This window comes from Physella acuta, unplaced genomic scaffold (genome assembly GCF_028476545.2).
Source record: "Physella acuta isolate Inbredline_101_S28 unplaced genomic scaffold, ASM2847654v3 ptg002002l, whole genome shotgun sequence".
NCBI classification, from domain to species: Eukaryota; Metazoa; Mollusca; class Gastropoda; family Physidae; genus Physella; species Physella acuta.
In genome coordinates this window covers 73,669-89,927 of record NW_026733507.1, presented here as the reverse complement: position 1 = coordinate 89,927, position 16,259 = coordinate 73,669, and the positions used below count along the sequence as shown (strand labels likewise).

The 16,259-nt window shown below is 38.0% G+C and overlaps 1 protein-coding gene across 1 annotated transcript in view; it reads right to left on the bottom strand.

Annotated features, from left to right (window-relative positions):
* LOC131931666 (hemicentin-1) overlaps window positions 1–16,259 on the bottom strand; it is a 109,500-nt gene that overhangs the window by 41,098 nt on the left and 52,143 nt on the right. Inside the window, exons 5-10 of the mRNA XM_059288497.1 lie at window positions 6,087–6,218; window positions 4,122–4,289; window positions 3,014–3,157; window positions 1,742–1,906; window positions 763–903; window positions 373–489 (exon numbers count right to left, since the gene is read on the bottom strand). Coding sequence (XP_059144480.1) covers window positions 373–489; window positions 763–903; window positions 1,742–1,906; window positions 3,014–3,157; window positions 4,122–4,289; window positions 6,087–6,218 — 867 coding nt within the window. The remainder of the gene's footprint in view (window positions 1–372; window positions 490–762; window positions 904–1,741; window positions 1,907–3,013; window positions 3,158–4,121; window positions 4,290–6,086; window positions 6,219–16,259) is intronic.

Below are 16,259 nucleotides of genomic sequence, written 5' to 3'. Positions count from 1 at the left end.
ATAAGCAATATATAATAGAAATAAAAATTTTGTGTTTTTAAAAGGTGGCTTGAAATTATAATCTAGTGTTTATTTTTTAGAATTGTAATCAATGATCTGATGGCTTTAATAAACTTATTATTTTATTATTATATATAATTATATATAATAACAAAATTATTTTATTATTAAAAAAATTATTTTTAAATTATTATAAAATTTTTTTTATTATTATATATATTATTATTATAATATACTTATTATTTAGCTTTAGAGAAACTAAAATATTTGTTAAAAAATTTAATCAATAATATAATGACACCCTTAAAGTCTTGGTAAATAAATTGCCACTAACTAAATTTAATAATGCAGGAATTTGTATTCAGTACTTACACTGAATATTTAACTCTAGTGATCCTGAATTTTCTCCAATGTTATTTTTAGCAAAGCAGGTGTATGTCCCATTATCTGCTTTGCTGACTTGAGAAATTATTCGTCTTGGGTTATTTCCTTTAAGTAAAAAAAGTGTTTGATAAATTTGACAATAATAAGTGTCTTTTATCATAATTTTTCATTTTATTTAGACACTTATTTTTTCTTATACATGGGAAGCTACTCAAGATATTTTAAAAAAATGAATTTGGAAACAGGAGTAGCTTCCCCTTACACCTGAAAAAAAACAGTATTAGCTTATGAATTCAAAATTTACACTAGAGATTATGTGATCTATACTGTAGTAGATAAACGGAGTAGATATGTAGTTATAAGTTCTGCATATATTACCATATAAACTGATGCCATCTTTTGACCAAGACACAGAGGTCACCACTGGGTTGGCATCTACATCACAATATATTTCAATCTTCTTGCCAAGCTTTACACTGTAGGTGGGGGAATAGGGCTGGAATCCAATGGATGGGGAATCTGCAAAGGTGGGAAAATAAACAGATTATTATAGTATAGAACATGTCAATGTAATATTAGAATATAAATTAGTGTATAGTTTAATAAAATAATAGAAAACATCCTAGATGTTTATATTTATAAGCTATGTCGGATAATCTACTTATAAAAGAAAATAAATCCCAATTCTTTGTTAACATTAGATACCTAACCCTCATTACAAAAAAAACTAAAGCTTTAATCAGTTTTCTGATTAGCCTTACAGAAGTTGGTGTTGTGTTTTGAACTTGATAACTGTTAAACTCAAATATTGTTGCTCACTTTCAATGTACAAGATACAAATTTTGAGAGGCTGATTTTTTAAGCAAAATATGGTCCACATATTTTACAAGGTAAAGATTCTTTTTTTTTTAGTTTTGTTTCTACTGCTGAATTTTATTACTTTGTGTGTTAATAGTTAAAATATATATCCTTACAACTTATTTTCAAACTACTAACCCAAAAGTCTTCAGTTTAATCTGGGATCATGTAAAGAGAATACCATCTAGTCTACCCAACTCTAATGGGTACCTAGCACATGTTAGGGAAATTAATGGCGGATAGGCATAATATTGACCACATTATCCCCGTTTTCATATGCTGAGGTCACAGAAACAGGTGAACTCTTCATCACTTGCCCTATGGACTATCAGGTTTGAAAAGAAAACTTTACTTTCTATAGTGGTGACACCACCAAACCTTCATAAGCCGAAGTTATAGAAATTGATGTAAGGGTAACTACTTTTCAAACTGATAAAGTAAAATGTAGCAATGCCTTAATTTAATGAACAGGGATACCATTAAAGATGAAGATACTTACATCGGACACTCATGACCACCGAGTCTATCAGTTTGGTCATAACGTTGACATCGTTGTAGACTAGACAGGAATAGTTGGCCTGGTGGTCACTTTTGTCCAGTCTAACGCTGATGGTCAGACTAGATGTTCCACCTATCACAGTGGACGCTTTGTAATCAGAATTCTCTGGAATTAAATTTTTTTTTTTTAAATTATGCAACTGTAAACACATTTAAAACAATTAATTAATTAGTAGGATGAGAATGGGCAATTATGTAAAAAGGTTTTGCTTAGAATATTTTAAATACCAAGATATTTAGCTGGAATTGTTGTAAAATGTTGTTGAGCTGACACAGCTTACACGTTATACTCAACATTAGTTGGAGGAAAATAAATGTATCCTAAACTCTTACTCCCATTTTTATCTTATTACTGAATTTACTCAGAAAAAAAAAATATCTACAATGGTATTCTTGATAAAAGAATGAATAGGTAGTATAATTTTGCAATAATTTAAAAAAATTAACAGTTCTAATTTTTTTTCTGAATGACTCACAGTTTCCTAAATGTTAGTTGGATAGTCGACAGAGATTTTAGGGTGGAGTGAATAAAATAAAAGTTGCTTGGGACTTGCTTAAGATCATTTTAACTATATTAACCAAGTAGAATTATATTTTATTACTGACTGACAATCATAAAAGCGGGTAAGGATTTCTTTATTTAAAGAAATAAAATATGACAAATTATTTACTTATTTAACCTATTCAAAATTTTACAAGGAGGTATAGATATAATAAGAATATTCTGTGAAGTGCTGATGTAATGTGTATATTCTTAGCCTGCTGTGATGTGTGTGTATGTATACTTCATGTGGTGTGTATATATGTGCCAGCTATGATGTGTGTGTATGAATACTTGATGTATTGTCTATATACTTGCCCGCTGTGATGTGTGTGTGTATGAATACTTGATGTATTGTGTATATACTTGCCTGCTGTGATGTGTGTGTGTATACTTGATGTATTGTCTATATACTTGCCTGCTGTGATGTGGTGTATATACTTGTCTGCTGTAATGTGGTGTATATACTTGTATATACTTGCCTGCTGTGATGTGTGTATATGTATATTTGATGTATTGTCTATATACTTGCCTGCTGTGATGTGTGTATATGTATACTTGATGTATTGTCTATATACTTGCCTGCTGTGATGTGTGTATGTATACTTGATGTATTGTCTATATACTTGCCTGTGTGTGTATGAATACTTGATGTATTGTCTATATACTTGCCTGCTGTGATGTTGCCATTCTTTAACCATGTGATCCTGGGGTCAGGGTTACCCCCAGATGAAGAACAGGTAAGGTTGAGTACAGTCCCCTCATTGTAAACAGAACTTGTGTCACTTCTGGTGATAACAGGTGGGCCAGGTGGCACTACAGGGATGAAAGTTTTGAATAATTAATGATCAGTTTTTCTTCTACTAATTGTTTATTCTACAGAATAATCTTACAGCAGATAATGTACAGAAGAGATTGAAGACCTCCTTAAAAATTCTCATAGACTGGAATAACACACTATCAAATCTTTGAACAATTTTAATAATCTACATTTATTTTTGTGATGAATATGCTATTCTATATTGCTTTCTCAGACAAAATGGCATAGCGTTGGAGAGCAAAACTGCTATCCCGAGAGTCTCAAGTTCAAAATTCGGGTTCAAGTCAGTTGAACGTCCCTGGGTGCACTCAACTCTGATGGGTACCTAACTCTTGTTAGGGAAAGCAGGGGCGGCTGGGCGTAGTGCTGACTACTCTTTCTCTTCATTTAACCAGGTCACTGAAACAGATGAACTCTACTTAATCTGTCCCATGTGTCTTGGACAAGAACAGGAAAAAATTATAATGATTCTTCAGAAACTGAACTGTTCTAAATCTAATTTCAAGAATTAAATACTGTTATATTCCAAATCTACCAAGGTGTCGTGGTAGAATATTTTTTGCCACATCAGTTTCACAACAGTTCAATGTCCCCAATGTTAAGGAAAATATTACTTAACTAGCCTTAACATTTTTAAATCACACTATATACATCAGTTTTGCAGAGAATTGTTTTAAAATTATCTCAATACTTTTTATCAGTGAATGTTAAAATATTTGAATAGCTTTGTAATTGAACCAATAGTATGAGAAATATTGTAGTGAATTTATGAACAAAAATGTTGAGTTCATTTGTTTTATCAAAGCCAGCAAATGCGTTATGAGAATTAATAGCCAGATTTTTCTATTTGAATTACCACGCTGGGCATCAACGGAGAGCCACAGAAAAAAAACCCTTAGTAAAGCAAGGATGGTATGATATTATTTAGCAGACTATAAATGAAAAAAATGTTAGTTATACATAAAACAGTGAGAGAGGCCTTCTGAATCCCTGCGTCTTTTGTCCTACAGGCGAAGTATCCATTGTCTGCTTTCTGTACATTGGTGATGACTAGGTCATATTTGTTGATGATGGAATATCTAGGTGGTGCATCAAATCTGTTATCTTTCACAAACAGTATCGAGGTATCTGGAAAAATAATTATCATGATATAATTGTTTATTAATTGAATTGGTTTTCTTTTACAAAAAGTATGAAGGTATCTAAATTAAATGAAAAGTAATGTTTATTGAGCATGAGAAATATTCATTATCAAGGGACTGAATTTTGTGGAGACAAATATTTATACGGTTATTTCCCTTGAATCGTTAGTGATGAAAATTTAAAATTGTCAAAAGCTATCGACATCTAAGCCTAAGCGCAGATTTGTTTTTTTTTTTTTTTTAAATAAATTGAACAGGTACATTTATTTTCATTCGACTACCCATAGGTAACTAGATACATATCTTTTTTCTAATTTCTTTAAGAGTGAAAAGGGATAAGACGAAACTTTAAAGATTCAGAGAAATAGAGGTTTATTAAAAAAAAAAACAATTTAATTTTATACTTCTTAGTTGTTGGTCATGTTCGTCTTCTCAGCAAACTATTATAAACAAACATGGTTTCCAAACCAAAAAAGAGTGATCCTTTATCCAGATATTTTAAAGACTTAGATGAGTGTGATTTAAGTAGCAGCGATGATGACGAATCTAAAGTAGAATCTATAAAATCAACAAATAATAAGTCACAAAAAGTGGATAGATCTAGATCTACATCGAATGTAAATAATTTCAACAGTAGTGCAGACACGACGTCTCCAAACAAAAGTAAAAGAAATTCTGGAAGTGGAAATTAACCTGATTTGAAATCTGAAGAAAAAAATAATACTAACGTGATGAAAACTACACTTCCTTCTGCTCATGATTGCCTTTCATAAAAAATACACCTGGTTTCTTAAAAGTGTTAGATAGCAAAGAGTTGAATTGGGACAAGCTAGAAAAACGCCTAGACAACGACAATGCTGATCAACAAATAACAGATTTCAAGACGAATGCTGTTCCACCACCTTCATCGTATGAACCAGTCACTGATCCAGGTATTAAAGTTGTTGACAATGAAGGAAGGAAACGCAAAAAGTTAGGTGATGACCTGGAAGATCAAATGACTTCAACAAAAGCGTACAAGGTGCATAAAGAAGAGGATCAAGATTCAAGTTAACATTGACATTTTAAACTATACATATATTCATCTTAATATAAATTAAAACAAAAATAAAATCTGTAAATAAAAAAAAAAATAAAAAAATTAGCTGAATGATAATCCCTTCAGAATACATATGCCGTACTTGTAAAAAAAAAAAAAAAAAAATTTAGCTCAATGAAGAACACATATACAAGCAGTGGCGTAGGCAGGGGGGGGGGGGGGGGTTAGGGGGGTCATATCCCCCCATAGACCCCTCGGTGTATATATATATATATATATATATATATATATATATATATATATATATATATATATTATATAAAGTATGAAGGAGGTGCAAATCGAAAGTTTGGGGGGGGGGGGGGGGGGGGATGCAAATCGAAAGTTAGAGGGGGCGATGCAAATCGACAGTTTGAGGGGGGGGGGGGCTGCAAATCAAAAGTCTGAGGGGGTGCAAATCGAAAGTTTGTCCCCGGGTAAAAATTGGACCCCCCCCTTAAGACGATCCTGGCTACGCCACTGTATACAAGTATAACTACATTACATGTATTACTTAGAAGGGGTTCGTGATTAGGTGGGGGGGGGGGGGGGTCTGCTGGAAATTAGAAGACGGAGCTAAGTATACAGATGGGTGTTAGGTGATATAAAAATAAAAGGGAGCTGGCAGTTTGGTATGAAGATAAGGGATGGGAGGGTATAACATTGAGGGAGGGGGTGTATGAAGACAGGGGTCAAAGGTCTTACTTGAGTCGTCCTTGCTCCATATGAGGTTGGGGTCATCTGTGTTGAGTCGGCAGACGAAGGTCACGTTGTCCCCCAGCTTGACCACGGCACCCTGCGGCCGCCCTATCCACTCGACCGCCTGCCCACTGACCGCTGGTGAGGAGAGAAAACACTGGGTTAGTCACACTAGCTGATCACGTGGTACATTTAGTCACATTAGCTGGTCACATGGTACATTTAGTCACACGTCACGTGGTACATTTAGTCACACTGGCTGGTCACGTGGTACATTTAGTCACACAAGCTGGTCACATGGTACATCTAGTCACACGTCACGTGGTACATTTAGTCACACTGGCTGGTCACGTGGTACATTTAGTCACACGTCACGTGGAACTTTTAGTCACACTAGCTGGTCACGTGGTACATTAAATCACACGTCACGTGGTACATTTAGTCAGGTCACGTGGTGCATTTAGTCAGGTCACGTGGTGCATTTAGTCACATAAGCTGGTTGCGTGGTACACAATTAGTCACACTGGTCACTCTTGGTCGTATTGTAGAGTGTGCGACTGCTAACCCGAAAGTCTCGAGTTCGGATCTAGGGCTGAGTCACCCAGCTATAGTGGGTACCTGACTCCCGTTCAGTAAATACTGCTGGACATAGTGCTGACCACACTACCCTTTCACATGCCGTGGTCACAGAAATAGGTGAACTTTACTTCACCTGCACCGTGGACTCATCAGGACCCTCGCGTTGTTAATATTGAACCTAATATACCCCCCCCCCCCCCCCCTCACCGCCGAATGACTTCTTAAATGGATGACTCATAATAGTAGTAGAAACAGCCTGGAAGAAACCGTCAAAACTGTTGTCCCACTTTAGCATACTTAACTCCACAGAAAGTACAGATATGTATCTTCATAATCAGGGAATAATCGTATTGGCTCAACCTCACCATGAATGTTGACATGATGTAAGGTCTCCCATAGGAGCGCCGATCAAGGGCGATAATACATCAAACATACAGCCAGGGCTAAAGGTCCCGCTGATTACAACCATCAAGGGAAGTTACCCAATCCCCGTGACTAATGGTCAACAAGCCCGGTGAATTATAAACAAAGGGGGCATAATCCTCGTTGAAAAGGGGAAATCACTTTTAATTTCTGAGGTTATTTTTAGAACAATGTTAGCGTGTTATCGCAGGTTTTGTTGGAGCGAGGGAGGGACGGGGGCGGTTAAATTAAACGGGGAAAAACTGAGAGTTGATTAGTTAAAAGATGATGAAGGCGATGACAAAACATCGACATGCAAACCGTGCAGTGCGGTAAATTTGATTAAGTGATGCAAGATAATGAATGTTGCATGCTGGGATTTTTATAATTTTTTTTTGTGCATCGAAGATAAAGAAACTATTTCTACCAGAAAACGAATTCAATTTAAATTGTCAACATGATTAATGACCCGTTGAGCCTTTAACAAAAGCTGTAAACACTTTATTAAATCGGGGCTTTGAAATTTATATTTTTATACAAATTTATTTTTTTTCATAATTTTTTTAACGCCCTATAAAATAATTATTAAAATTATATGTAGATAAAATTTATAAATGTATATTAGGTATTAATGTAAATGTTAATAAAATATGATAAAACAACAAGTAGAGTGTTTACAGTAGGAGCCAAGAAGACGAACCACTGGCCGCTATCATTACTTGATTATGTCCCCTTGTAATGCATCACTTTAGCAATGTAACCTATTGAACCCGCAGCTCAAATTTGCATACGATAGTCACGTGATCTCCCCGAGGAATTACTACAGGGGCGGGGGTGGGGGATGGTACTTAGGGCAGGGTAGGGTGGGGCTGTGGTGAGGGGTAGAGAGGGGGTGGGGACGTGCTCCTGTGAGTGACTTCTGCTCCAGATTTGAGCTGACTTTAACACCCCGAACGCGCCTCCTCATAAAGCGAGTGTTGCGGTTTTTGCTTTTCATTTCACCGAGTAAATCAGTAATCAACACAACGAACTACCAATGTTTCATCAATAAAACTATCACATGCGCATACAATTTCCGACGTTGTCGCTAATAGCAGTAAAAAAAATAATAAAATATTAATCGTGGTAGAGATTAAACATTGGAAACTACATTTGCATATAGACTAGCTTTAGTGTAATACTGTGATGGTTATTTTCAAACACAAAACGAAGTAAATGCGGGGTTAGACATAGGTTTTCTATCAGACATTTTGAGGTTTGGTTTTCTATCAGACATTTTGAGGTTTTCTATCAGACACTGGGGGGGGGGGGGGGGTGCTCCTGGACCATATGGCAGAATGAAACACTAGTTTAACAGACCTTGCTGTTTTATAAAAAATATATTAAAATTAAAAAAAAGAAAAACGAATATTCAGAACGCTTTTTGAGCCCATAATATCGGTTTTAACGCATAATATATATCTACTCCGACATAATTATACATAGCAGTGTAGATCTAATGTCTTCAAAGGCTAATGTAACGGTTATTTTTATCTGCGTGCTTTTGATAGGCTTAAGTTTGGAGAGTAGATGAATGGGGGAAGGGGTGATTTTCAGACTGGCTAAAAAAATAAACTTTAAAAAAAAAAACCATAGAGTAAAAATAGCGAGGTGGGGTTGCGTCCCTGTATTCCATATTTAGTCCACATGAATAATGACGAAGCCGAAAATAAATGTTGCTACATATTATATGTTACTCTTCAGTTTTTAATATCAGCACCACCATATATTTATTATCCGTCTCTATCCCCATTCCCCCACTCGCATAACCTCATTATAATCTTTTTTTGTTTGATATAAGGGGAGATAAAATTCACACTTTCAAGTGGTGTGGCACCAGCAGGATTTAACATGTTGACAACGGTCCGGTTAATGCCCTTGTTTGATGTGTGGGGGGGGGGGGTCAGTTACGTTAAGCAAGTGGCCAAGGCACGAAGGGACGAGGGGGAGGGGCGATAAATCAAAGGGACACAATCTATCATTGTCTTGGACGTCGGTGCACCCAAAATGGATGTGCATCGATTTTCATCCCGGGTACCGTGCGGCATGGAGGGTGGGGGGGGGGGGGTGTAGACAAACACGCTGATGACCGCCATGTGTTGGGAGTGGTCATCTTTGGTCCGAGAGTTGCGGGACTTGATTAGTTTTTGTTTTTTCAATTAAAATTTGAGACAGTTTATTTGCATACCAAAAAAAAAAAAAACGAAAATAGCTTTATTTAAAGAACCATTTAGACACATGTTACCACCGCAAAGACACATTAAGACACATGTTACCAGATTCTAAGGACACATTTAGACACATGTTACCAGACTTGAAGGACACATGTTACCACTGTCAGGACACATTTAGACACATGTTACTGTGACCAGACTACCCCCAGTATCATTAAGAAGACGGGTGGTTTAAGGTGACTGTGCTAAATACAGGTAACGAAAGAAACAATTGTTAGTGTGTGGGGGGGGGGGGCGGGGAGGGATTTTAACGAGGGCGGGAACAGCTGGGCTGTGTGAGGTTTAAATCGTGTGTGTGGGTGTGGTGTGTGGAGATGTGCCAGCACAGCGCCATCTGGCAAACTTGGCACGTCTGGACAAAAAAAAAGTCTGGCAACGCCTGCAGGATGCAAAAAAGTGGGAGGTAATGTTTGTAGCCGGAAAAATCGGTGTGTGTGTGTGTGTGTGTGTGTGTGTGCGCGCGCTTGTGAGTTTGTGTGTGAAATTATAGGTTTGTAGCAGGCAAAATATGAGTTGTTTTTTTTTGTTGGTGTGTGAAAGTCAAGGTTTGAAGCCGGAAATACAAGTTCATTACGAAAGAATAGGTTTGAAGTCGGTAAAAAAAAAACTAGAGATGGGATATTGAGGCTGAAACCACAAAGATGGGCTTCATCTGAGGCCAGGTTGAGAAGATGGCACAGGACAGAGGACCCAGGAGAACTTTGGATGGCGGCCCTTCCCCCCGAAGGACAGAGGACTGAAGATCTTTGGTTGGCGGCCTATACCCCAGCAGGACAGAGGACTGGAGATCTTTGGTTTGGTGCCCATACCCCAGCAGGACAGAGGACTCTGGACATCTTTGGTTGGCGGCCCATACTCCAGCAAGGGTGATGGGCAGTGATGATGATGATAGTCTATATTTATAGCCGGAAAACCCGTTTGGATGAGATAGTCTAGGTTGAAGCCGGCTAAAATATTAACAAATAACATGGGAAATATTCACAATCCAAATTTGCACAAGCATATTTTTGTGAAGATTTATTCAAATGAATGTCACAAACACAAATTTCAACCCAGTTTGTCAGTCCAACCCCCCCCCCCCCCCCCCTCCACCCCACGCTAAAAACAACCACATGGACACAATGTCTAGGGTAGCTAAGGTTTATAAAGTTAGATCCAGTAAACACAATCACGTAAGTTCAACAGGCCTACTCTGTTTTTCTTTCTGGGAGTCAATGTTTGCATCACGCCTACCAAACTCTGACTAGCACTGATAGAAGACACTATTCGCAGCTTGTCTGTCTACGCCAAGCTTCAAAGATAACTAGCTAACTACCGTACGGCTGGCTTCAGTCAAACAATGAAGATAACTACCTAACTACCGTACGTCTTGCTTCAGCCAAACAATAAAGATAAGTACGGCGAGGGTTGCTTCAGTCAAATATAAAAGTTCTATACAAGGGCGACAACCAGGGGTACCGGAGAGTGGCTTAAACAAGGGCGATAACTTTCATAGGAAAGAAACAATACGGCATTGTGGTGTTGCAGTGGGGTGGTGAAACATTAAGGGACAAACAGAGATAGTAGCAGACACACACAGGGCAACAAGTAACGGATCAAAGGCAGGTAACGTGGGGAATGGATGGCCGGAATATTTTGGCGGTGGGGGGCTGGAGGGTGAGTCTGGTGGGGGGTGGGGGGTGAGAGTGGGTCTGGGGGGGGGGACGGGGACGAAGAGTGGGGTGTGATTGGGGAAGAGGGGAGAGAGAGAGAAAAGAAGAGACAATAAATTAAGAAAGGTTTGCAAAAAGGAAAAAGAAAGTGTCTAAAAGATTTACGTATAGAAAAAAATCTAAATCTAGAAATAACATTCTGACCAGTCTGAATGTGACCCAGACTCCAGGAAGGGCCCAAACTGGTCAAGTTTTTCTAAACGGCACCAGGTAGCTCTCTGACTCACAGACTTATCAGACATTGGTTAGTTAGATCCGACGGCAGAGATTCTGAACGACAGCAACAATCGTATTCAGAAGGTACGTGAATCCTTGTGATTTTCATGCAATAATATCCTCCGTTACATAATAATATCAACAATCGCATTCAGAAAGAGATAACAATGGTCATAGTACTGACCACTGGTTTTTCATATCATCATATTATCATTGACAAAGCGATAACAACAAGCGCAGTTAGAAAGTGATATTCGTAAAATTGACCCTGTGATTTTCATGTAATCAAATTCTTTACAATCGCATTCAGAAAGTTATAAACTAGAGTCTTACACTGACTACTAGTTTTCATATAATCATATACTCCGTGTTAAGAAACATCTGAGTGTTTATTATTTTTTTAAACTTGAACTGGCTGTTTATTTATTTTTTTGGAAGTTACGAAACCTAACTCTTTCGAAAATAGAGGTATAACTGTGTATGTAAAAGAAAACTGGCACAAAAAATAATCACTGGAGCTTATAATGAGCATCCACCGTTTTTCTTCTTTAAGACGCACTTTTTTATTTTTTATAAACGATCCTGGCCCCCAGCAGAAGCCAGATTAAAAAGCCTTTTGTTACCTCGATTGACTTTGTGGAATAATTTTAAAACCCTTAGTTATCTCCCTTGACTGTGATGGAAAGATTTTAAATGTACATTTTCTCGAGGCCAAGGGGAGATGATTAAATCGCCACTACATGAAGATTCCAAAAAGCCATTTATCATACAGGGAGACAACTCCAGACGTTTCGTGAGAGGGGACGGTACTCTGTTCTCCTCCCCCACTGCACGACGCCATTGTTTTTCGTCAGAGTTGTCGTTCCTTGGTTCAATATTTGAGGCTGCAGTTTAAATAGTCAATCAGATGCCCGTGTTATCTGTATCAATGTGCAATCACTCCTGTAAACACGGCGCGTTCGGCCAGTGTCAAGGTCATGCAGGGGTCAGCGCTGGCCAGTGGAATGGGATACTCAAAGCCTACGGGGGGAAACTGGGGAGTGAGCTCCCTTTGTTAGTACGTGTACAGGGAACTTCCTGCGCGAGAACGGGGAACTAAAGGGGGGAAACCCGTGTACACTTGCTCACAAAAATCATGAATCCGTGTTCCAGTGAATGGCCTGCAGTCTTTTAGTGAATGCTCCCTTATTCGACCAATGCACGCCATTTTAGTCAGGGCATGGGTTGAGTGCTGACCATATCTTTCAACTGTAAGGCGTTATCACTACAAAAAGAATTATTTTTTTCTTGGAATAGTTTTTTCTTATCGATTAAGACAATACTTTTTTTTCTACAAGCTCATCAAGATGAGCACCGATACATCTTTTAGTCAATATGTACTTTTTATGCAGTGAGTTACAATAAGTACTTTGTGCGCAGTGAATCCTAATACGTATTCAGTATTCAGAGAAGCATAATGTGATTTTTAAGATTTATAATTATGGATATGTGAAAACTTCTAAAGCGCTGTTAGCATATCTTATAATGCAGAATTAAAATTAATGATAGAAAATTAATAATAAGACATATGGGCATAATCATACACATAACACGACGCAGAAAGTAAGCAAATATTTTTTAACCACTTATAAATTTTAAATTGAAATTATCGTACTTAATAACCTCACTGATATGTAACGAATTAATAAAAATGGCTACACAGTGCTTAAAGCTCTAGAGTTTTTAAAGTAATGTACTTTTCACCAAGTATTTGCAAGCAGTAACTAATTACTCTCCATTTCGTTATCAGGATCCATAACTCAAGAGTTTTAAAATAAGTAATTTAAGTTCTCGTTTCGAACCTGACGGTCCATGGGGCAAGTGAAGTAGAGTTCACCTGTTTCTATAACATCAGCATATGAAGGGACAGTGTGGTCAGCACTATGCCCAGCCGCCTTTACTTTCCCTAACGTGAGTTAGGTTCCCATACGAGCTGGGTGTACTCAGCGACGTTTTACTAACTTAAACCCCGGATTCGTTTTTAATAAAAACAAACCAATAATTTATTTCGGCAAGACTATACTTCTTCAGCAAAAATAAAATAAATCTTAGAGCAAGATGCACAAAAAAAAAAAAAACAACCATAGACACAAATCTGCGACTACATTAAAGAAATGTGAGAACAATGTGAACTGTGATGTTGGGTAATCTGTAATAAGTGCATACCACATGTCTATGTGAATATATAATCTCCCTGTTATCTGTTCATATGACCGAAGTATACTGTCACATACACATACCTATGTACGTACAGGACACTGAGTCTACAAGACTACAACGTTCCCAGAATTCCCGACTCCAGAATCGAGAAACAAACGGGCGCAAAACGTACGGCTGGTATTCGAACCCGGGGTATTATTTACCACGAAGGATAACTCTACATCTCACTTAAAATCTGAGTTACATCCCCTTCTGACTCGACAAACGTACACACACGCATTCCCCCGGAGAGATGACATTAACTAATGACTAAATTCCACGCTGTTTCTTCCAAACCAAAATACGAGAAACAACTTCCAGTCCACGTTAGCGCCCCGCACCACACACGCGGGTCTATAAATAAACCAACCAATAAAAACAGATTTAACATCCGCACGCTTGAACCGATGACAATGATTGGAAGTAGCAATGCTGCGATGAATCGTAAAAATCGGTGCGTTGTCTGAACAAGTCTGTCAGTCAGAATTCATCGACTCACGCACAATGCCGCACCTGTTAAAGGAAGATACCACGACACGGGGGGAAAAACAAACAGATGGGGAGTTACTGAAGCACAATGGCACTAGGAAGTTGATTTTTCCTCTTTTTCCTGAGCGAGCGGATCTGTGGTTGAGTTGAGAGTGCCAGGTATCACTTCACAGTAAGTGCTTGGATAAACAGGGTAATGGACGTCACCTAGACGCGGTTCCCTGATGACTTGAAGCGATGTTGTTCTGACCTTCTGCGAGCCAGTGCCAGGAGAGAATGGAAAGGTGGATCGTAATACCAGCCTCGAAGACGATCTGTTGTAAAGATTAAGGGGGGGGGGGGGGTGATCGGGGGGGGGGGGGGGGCAAGTTATGGTGTCGTCACGGGGTAGGTAGGCGATGACGTATGGACGGCGTGTTGATGTGAGGTGTTGACAAGTACAGCTGAAGTACTCGGTACTAACAAATCAAGTACAAAAGCAAGCATAAAAAGTAGAGAGTACCAAATTGAAAGAACGGAACGCATACGAATAGATCAACACATAGTCTAAAATCAGAAATGCCAAATTAGGTGGCTAAGTATATAGACGCTTCCTTTTTTTATAAACTTTAAGTAAAAACAGAGACCTCCCCTTACTTTTTTCTCTCCTCCTATATGACCCCCTCCCCCCCCCCCCCCCACCACCACCATCTATGTTCCCTAGTTGTCAATTGAAAATACCCTCCTACAGGATTTTTTACAATGTCATTTGAAAACAGTTGTTCTGTCGTAGAAAGACGAGTCTTTCACCTGTCAACATACTGTAAACTACTTCTTGATGAAGATCGTTGAAAGACGTACAGGATTTAGACTTTTTAAAAGCAATTGCTAAACTAATCTCTTAACGTTGAATTTCAGAGATAGGCAACACTACTGTCTGGCTTTACTAAGACATCGGGTTCAGTGCTTCTTCTAGTAAAGGGCAAACTATATACTAGATCTACCTGGTAACAATGAGATAAAAGAGGGTGGGTGGAGGTCTGGAGTAATGGTTGTGACGTTTACACCGAAGCTGGAGGGGGGGGGGGGGGGGGTGACCTGACATCATGACTGACCCACAGAGTCTAAATGTTAAGACGCAGCGGTCAAGCTTATGGCAGAACACAGTCAACACAAACATTTTACTTTGATTTTTTTTCTTCTTGTTACAGTGTTGTAAAACGCCCAATGTGTTCAATTCATTTTTAAACATTTTACATTTATATTCTACTGCTTTTTTATAAATATTTTTTTAAATAGGTAATCGTTTTATTTTACACGCATAAAACTTAAATTTAGTCCCATTAAAATAAACTTAATTTAATAGCATATTTTTACGAATTTGGTTAGTTAAACAAAGCAACAGACTTTGAGTGCAGATATTGCATCATGTAAAACGAAATATTAAAACAAAAACAAATATCAACAATTTAACTTTGGCATTTAAATTGGCATAGTAGTCTTTAACTAACCTCTCTATTTGATCAATTAACTAACACCTAACATTAAAAAACCAACTTTTTATTTCAATTCACGATTTCAAAAAATTCAATTTATTACAGTAAATTACACCTTGTTTCACCGTTAAAAAATACATTAGCAAACCACACACAAAAACACCCCACACAGCACGCGGAAGGAAGATGGAGAAATAGTTGAGTACCAAGACATGGACAAATTTTGAAGAAAAGACGCTCGGATTTTCAAACTTGAACAAAAAAAAAGAAAAAAAAAAGCACAACACCCGTTCTAGTCATCAATCTAGAAAAACTTTAGTTTAAAAATAATTTAACTTTCTCCAAACTGCCCCCCCCCCCCCACCCCTCCACTAAAAAAAAATTCATTTCGCAGACAGCAGCGAAACTTTCTGACGGATGCAACAACAATTGCCGAGTTCGCGCGCCCCCTGGCACCCCCCACCCCACACCCCATCCAGCCCTCCTTATTTTTTCGTTGACTAGTCGATGAAAGAGTGACGCCTCCCGCACTCAAACCTCACTCCATTCGTCACTCTTCATCATCGGCTGTTTGATTCTTGTTTTAATCATTCCGTTTCTTTGTCCGCGCGGTGCATGTTTTTTATGTTTTTTTAACTTCCTTAAATTGTTTTTAACTGGTCTGTTTTCTATACACACAAAAAATAGAAGTTGAAAAATAAAGCTTGGCGCTACAAGAATAAACCTAATTAGATCCTTATCTTATGTCTATAAATAGGATCGGTCGCTCCCTCTTCCTCTATCTGTATATACTAT